This window comes from Hordeum vulgare, chromosome 4H (genome assembly GCF_904849725.1).
Source record: "Hordeum vulgare subsp. vulgare chromosome 4H, MorexV3_pseudomolecules_assembly, whole genome shotgun sequence".
NCBI lineage: Eukaryota > Viridiplantae > Streptophyta > Magnoliopsida > Poales > Poaceae > Hordeum > Hordeum vulgare.
Genome location: NC_058521.1, coordinates 508606538 through 508613591, shown reverse-complemented (window position 1 = coordinate 508613591; position 7054 = coordinate 508606538). Strand labels below are relative to the sequence as shown.

Sequence of the window (7054 nt, the reverse complement as noted above, 5' to 3'; positions counted from 1 at the left end):
TCGTTCCATTCTCCCCTCGAAATGTGGCCTAAGCGACGGTGCCACAATTTCGAAGAAGGATTGGTACTTCTCCCATTTTTTTCATGATTGCATACATTCATATTCAGCTCACAGAGATTCACACATATAGGATATTCGAAAAGATTCGACATATAAAGTTTGCCTCGTCGAACGGCGAGACCAACATCCTTATTACAATATTTTAAAAAACATTGTTTCTCCCCGAAAGAACAATGAAAACCATAATCATCTAAACATGAATCTGAAATCAAATTCCTACTTAATGTAGGTACATAAAGTACGTCCTTGAGCTGAAGTAGGAAACCAGTGTGCAACTTCAAGGTGAGGGAGCCCACAGCTTCAACTTCAGCCTCCTTTCCATTTGTGACATTAAGTCTTCTTGAACCCCTTCTTAGGGCATGGCTTGTATGGAATCCCTGCAAGGAATTAGCGACATGCACAGTCGCTCCTGAGTCAATCCACCATGTAGATTCAGAAAAATCAACATATAGAGATTCATCTACAAGAGTGATCTCATCTTTACCTTTTTTTATTCAGCCACTTGAGAAAACCAGGACAGTCTGCCTTGACATGACCAGGATCTTTGCAAAAGTTGCAAACATTTCTCCAGCGGCATTTTTGAGATTCAGTGGAGCAGCCGCTGGAGGAGCAGGACGTGAACAGCTTGCCTCATTGCATTGCTTAGGTTTTGGAGGAGTCTTTTTGAAAAACTGCTTTTTGTTGGGCACATTATTGCCAGGAGCATTGTTCTCCTGCTTCCTTTTTCCAGAGTTAACATGGAAAACTTGATCCTTTTGTTCACTTTTCATTCTCTCTTCCTCCTGAACACAATGTGCAATGAGCTCAGGTAGTTTCCATTTAGTTTCAAGAGAGTTGTAATTTATCTTAAATGGATTGAACTGTGAGGGTAGTGACCTAAAAACAAGGAGCACAAGAAGCTCTTCGTTCAAGTCACATTTCATGGTTTTAAGCTTTGCCGCGTCATTGCTCATACTTAATATGTGTTCCCTCACACTTCCTTGCCCATCATATTTTGCAAGCAGCTTGTGTAAAAGCTCATCAGCATACACTTTCTTTGAGCCCTTAAATTGTTCTTCCACCGATTTCAAATATTCGGCGGCATTTTCTTTAGTGGGAATAGCCCCTTTAATCTCAGTTGAGATGGAGAAGTTCATAATTAGGAGTGCCATTCTGTTCGACCTCTCCCACTGCTCAACTTTAGTGTCATAGGCTTTCTTAAGCTCAGCATACCCAGTGGCACCCTTTGGAGGTTCCTCTGGTTTACTTTCTCTGAGCGCGAGGTCAACCTCATGCCAACCCAAGTGCAATAGCAACGAGTCCTTCCATGTTTGGAAGTTGTTTCCTGTTAGTGGCTCGATGTTTTCGAAACCATGAGGACCGGAAGCTGTCATAATTTCAAAATATCATAAGTAAAAGGGAAAGAACATCATAATTAAATTAAATTGCAGAAAAATTAACCTACGTTGGTTGATCAATTTTCATGCAAAATTTAATTCCAAATTATATCACCGTTGGGCAGAAAATAACTAGGAATTAACATAAAAAAAAATATATACATATATATGAATCAGAATTTGTAAAACAACGTTGGTTGTATTACAAAAAAGAAAACATCACATTAACATGCCATAATTGACATAAACATTATTTTCATAAAAGTTTTCCAAACAAAATTTCTCGTTGGTTCCATTTTATTCAGAAAACTTAAACATAATTTTTCAACATTATTCTTCTGTTAATTTTCTATTTCTAACAGTGCAAAAACATTTTTAGAACAACTTCAGAAAATGCATTGAGTAAAACAGAAAATGCGCAGAATCTTATTGTGGCCCATTTTAACTTCTAGCACAGCAGACAAAACGTAAAATAAAAAACAAACAGAAAAAAACCCCTTTTATTTGTCTGTGGCCTAAAACAACTCGGGCCGAAGCCCATGCGCGCAACCGGCCCGTTAGGCGGCCGAAGGCCTGTCTGGCCGCCGCTTCGGCTGGACCGTGCGATCGAGCCAGCGGCTCGGATCGCTCCCAGCAGAGGGAAAACCGGGACAGGGGGAAACCCTAGCCCCCAAACCCATTTCCCCCTCGCGCATCTCGCGCCGTGACGGCGGTCGAGCCCCCCCCCTCGCGCATCTCGCGCCGTGACGGCGGGTCGAGGCCCTGTTCCCCATTCTCTCCCCTCGCGCCGCCTCACTCCACAGAGCTCGTCCGCGACGGCGACGGCAAGGCGTGGCCACGGAGGAGCGCGCACGGCGGGGAGTGCAAGAGAGGGCGTCGCAGCAGCTGCGCTCGCCGGGGCAGCGTGCAGAGGGACTTCGTCCCACGCGCTCCTCCGTCGAGCGTGGCTCCGGTGATGCCATTTAAATGGCGACGGCGACGTGCAAGGCGCAGGGCCATGCGACGCAGGCGTCCGTGAGCGCAGCGGCGGCTGCATCTTCCCGCAAGCCGTTCCGAAAAGACAGCTGCGTTTCGGCCATGGATGCACGCACGGCGGCGGCCGCGCGGATCCATGTGCCAGCGTTAAGCAGGTGAGCCCCGAAACATCTATCCAATTTGAATTTGGATTCGATTTTTTTTTGAGGAATTTCTTAGGGTTTCAGATCTGCCAATTTGGGTAATTTCATGATTTCACAGACATTCGAATCCCTTCCTTCTATATTCTTATCCGGAAACAAAAACAGGGCCTAAACAACAGAACATAATGCGGAAACGTGGCATAATCAAAAGTGGCATTAATCATGGACCTTAAATATGAAGATCTAAACTTGAACAAGAACTTTTAACGTGACCAGATCATCATTAGGGATCTAATCTAGGCTTAAAACTTGCTCTGACACCAATGTTAGATATGATCCCATAGGATTAACATGAGTGGATCGTATGCCTAGCATTATACCACCTAAACAGTATAAATGAGAGATAGAAATTTGTTCTTACCACCAATGGTTGAGGCCATTGGTGTAGGCGATGCAATGTCCCGTGCCTGCTTGATGCAGGCGTGATGCATGCTCGGGGTAGAGGGTCGTGGCGGGAAGCGGCGTCCCTCCGGGCGCCACCGGCACTGCCCTGGAACAGGGACAGAGCTTGGTGATGGTCTTCCTGTCGTGCAGCGCTCCCCCAGATCGGTTAGGGTTTTAGGGATGTAGGGAGCAGCAGTAGTCCGTACGCGAATTGAATCTCTCACGCAGGTGCCGGCTGCTCCCCACCCTTTTATGTGCGCTGGCGACAGGGGACCAAAACCACGTTGGTTAGGGTGCCCCTGATCAGGGCGCTTCTGTTGTGACGAGGGCACGTTCATTGGATCGTGGCCCTCTCTTTCTCGTTTCTTTCATGTTTATACTTTGACCTTTATTTTCCTTTCTTTCTTTTCTCTACACCCCGTTGGACCTTAGATCAAATACCAACAGTACACACGCCAATATTTCGCCAAGCACGAGTTTATTTATAATTTAAGTCACTTAAACATCACCACATATATTATACTAGAGTAATTAATCTCTTGATACAAGGTAATTCAAAAAACACATCACCCAATCAAGAACAAGAGCATACGCGCGCACGCAGGCACGTAACGTAAGTAAACCCTAGAAATCTAGTACTGGTACCACACAATTAAAGCTTAATCAACATCATCTTCTTCACCTGAATATCGATCGACGGCTGGACCCCATTTGGCACCGCGTCCATATCTGACGGCCACATCACGGTCACGCCACCGACCATCGCTCGAGCATCACACAACTCTTCTTTCTTTGTCTTCTACACTACTTTTGGTAGTACGTATTTTCCCAGCCAGGAAATAATAGTATTGGAGGGAAATTAATAACAGTAGAAACGTTCGGTACGCCGAGATCACGTACGTACGTGCGTACGCGGCGCGGCAGGGTGATTGTCATGATCCTAGAGGCGGAGGAGGCGGCGGAGGCCGGCGGCGGCGGCGGCCTCCGCGTTGCAGGACGGGGCGGCCGGCGCCACCTTGTTGCCGGCCGTGGCGGAGTGTGGAGACGCTTTGACGACGAGGGAGAACTTGGGCAGCGGCAGGCTGCTGGGCGGCGGGGCCAGCGCGTGCAGCAGGTCCTGCACGCAGCTCCGGGCCAGCTCCTGCTCGAGGTCGTCTAGCGCCTCGGTCACCGCCGGCGCGGGCGGCAGTGGCGTCGCCCGCTCCAGCGGCTTCTTCTTTTTCTGCTCCCTTGCTGGTTCTGCGGCCGGCGGCTTAGCCGGCCTCCTCCTCCTGTCTCTCTGGCTCAGCTGGCGCGACGACGCAGGGGGCGCCGCTGCCGGCGCGACGGCCGTGGGCGCCGCCGGCCTGACGGTACGTGGCGGTGTTGGCGGGGGTGGGTAGGAGAAAGTGGCGTACTTGGTGGCGGTGGGTGGGAGCGGCAGGAGGGGTGGCTGGTTGGACGGCAGGAGAGGGAGAGACGGCGAGGAGTATATCGGCGGCCTGGCGTACGCGTACGGGACCGCGGGAGCGGGGGCGGAGTTCCATGCGCCGCTTTTCTGGAAGTGATGGTACTGCGGGCACGTACGGGAGGAGCCGTAAGCGCCGTGCGGCCTCGCCGCCGGCCTCCCGCCATAGACGCCCCTCTTTGGGTACTCGAAGCTTCCGGCGGAAGAACGATCCAGGAGAACGTTCTCCATATCTGATTTGAGTAGATAGGAGGAGAAGAATCAAGAGCAACAAGTTTCTTGTTGAGATTAAACGACGAGATGAAAAACAAAGAGGGATGGAAGAAACCCTATTAGTTTTGGATGAAATCTGTGCAAGAACTAGCTAGATCCTTGCGAAGGAAAAACAACAAGGATGCTAGCTAGGATCGATCGATCGGTGGGTTTAATTAGATCGAGAAGAGATCGAGAAGGTGCAAGAAGAGGAAGTGAACCAAAAAGATGGAAGCTATCTAGATCAGTGAAGAACCCAAGAAAAGGCGAACGCTCTATCTACGGTGGAGAGGAGAGGAGGGAGCAGCTAGCTAGCCAATGCATGCACTAAGCCCACCCCCTGGCCTCCGGGCTACGGTTCTAGGGGGTGCAACGCCCTCTCTTTTATAGAGGAAGTTTGATGAGATGGGCTGGTTGGTTAGTTGGTTGAGTACTGTGGGGGGATGATTTGACCTCATATAAACTATCTTCCTCGAATTTTCTTGTGTGTTACTAATGGCAGGTTAGCACGTGTTAATTACTATCGTACCGGGGGTTAGAAGCTTTTGCTGATGCCCCTCTAGAGGATGGCAATTACTAATTCTTTGCCTCCCTGGGAGCATTATTCGAAGAATGGCATTCATGGATATATGTTTTATTCTTGGCAAAAGAACCTCGCCTTTTTGTTTTTGCGGTGAAAAAGAACCTCAGGGATGTACAATGGTTAATAAGATAGTGTCAGGGCATGCACAATGGTTAATAAGATAGTGTTATCTTAAATCTTGCATGTAATTTTGAGATGACAAAAAAAAGAGTCTATAATGGGTCATCTCTTAGCCTTATCTTCTATAATTTGCTATTCCTAAAAACATGGTGAGACATATTGTGCTAAGGACATGTAGAGTGGTTGATAAGGTAGTCTTATCTTAAATCTTGCATGTAATTTAGAGATGACAAAAAAGAAAGTCTGTAATGGGTCATCTCTTAGCCTTATCTTCTATAATTAGTTATTCCTAAAAACATGATGAGACATATTATGCTAAGAGATCACCTCTTGTCCTCTCTTAAATAAGAGAAGGCAAAACCCTTTTTTCGAGTTCTCTCTCCTCCACCTCATCATTTATCCTATGTGACACTTCTAAGATAGCACCATTGTACATGCCCTAAGAGATCACCTCTTGTCTTCTCTTAAATAAGAGAAGGCAAAACATTTTTTTTGAGTTCTCTCTCCCCCACCTCATCATTTATCCTATGCGGCACTTCTAAGATAGCACCATTGTACATGTTATATCTATCTAGCTTTAGGTTGCGTTTGGTATTGGGGTGCCGTTCCAATAGTTCTAGCATATTCCTTGATTTTCATAAATAAAAGATTATAAAACAAGTACAACACATAGTGCAATCCCCCGACCGAGCCCATGGAATATCCACGTATGCGGGGTGTTTGGCCCTTCGTCGAGGGCTAGAGCAAGGACACTCGGCAAACAGATATACGTCGTGAGCTACTCACGACAAAGATAAGGACGCGTCAACGAGATGTTGCTGAGAAGAAGACACGCCGAATAAGGCACAATCGACAAACGCCGTAGAGGTCGAGAACAATACACAATAAAGAGATGACATGTTGCATGCCTTTTGCAACTGACGGCTCTATACCTTGCATGGTCTTTACCGAGATCAAGAAAAGACCGCTTGACAACCCACCTGTCACCGAAACAATTTGGAATTACAGGTGGACCCATTGGACCCACTTGTCACTAGAAGATTCCAAATTATTTGATAATTTCTCTAAAGGAATAATATGAATTCAAAGATGTTCTCTTTGTCGAGAGCTTTGTGGTCCGGTCGGCATCTCACCATTGACTGAAACACTTTAACCTGGCAGGTAGGCCCGCGTGTCACTCGAACACTTCACTCACAAGTTCACATATTCATACACAGGGTTAATTCATGCAAGTTCCACATGGCTCAGAACACATGCAAATTCTAAATTTCTAGCGGCGTTGCACACGACATGGACACATTCCCTATGCTTCTGGAGGAGCAGGGGCAACATTTTGACCTCCTTGAGATTGCATAAAGGCCTATAAGAGAAGATCATGTGAGCATTGTTCATTGATATATAATAAATGGTGGCTATATTGGGAGAAGTTTCTACCTCAAACTTTAGCTCGACCATCTTGAACTGTTGGTTGGTCTCTGCTTGTTCCTTCGCTATTTGCTTCTTCTCAGCATCCCGCCGTTGCTCCTCTTCAGCATTCCGCTTCTTCAATAAAAACTGTAATATGGCATTAGATTCGTTGCAACATTTTCATTTTGAGGCATCGAGACATATATGAATGGTTACTATGCTAACCTTGAGATGTGTGATCTCATGT

The 7054-nt window shown here is 46.9% G+C and overlaps 2 protein-coding genes across 2 annotated transcripts; both read right to left on the bottom strand.

The window, feature by feature from the left end:
• Window positions 1–554: 554 nt before the first annotated feature.
• Window positions 555–1455, bottom strand: LOC123450671. Its single transcript, XM_045127808.1, has one exon. It carries the CDS (start codon window positions 1431–1433, stop codon window positions 555–557), a length of 879 nt encoding a protein of 292 aa, XP_044983743.1. The 5' UTR covers window positions 1434–1455.
• A 2031-nt stretch (window positions 1456–3486) lies between these two features.
• On the bottom strand, window positions 3487–5047 carry LOC123446717 (formin-like protein 5). Its single transcript, XM_045123274.1, has one exon. It carries the CDS (start codon window positions 4674–4676, stop codon window positions 3939–3941), a length of 738 nt encoding a protein of 245 aa, XP_044979209.1. The 5' UTR covers window positions 4677–5047; the 3' UTR covers window positions 3487–3938.
• Between the last annotated feature and the right edge of the window lie 2007 nt (window positions 5048–7054).

Bases quoted from the DNA above. Each gene is read 5' to 3' on its own strand.
- LOC123450671 (XM_045127808.1), bottom strand. From the start codon at position 1,433: ATGACAGCTTCCGGTCCTCATGGTTTCGAAAACATCGAGCCACTAACA.
- LOC123446717 (XM_045123274.1), bottom strand. From the start codon at position 4,676: ATGGAGAACGTTCTCCTGGATCGTTCTTCCGCCGGAAGCTTCGAGTAC.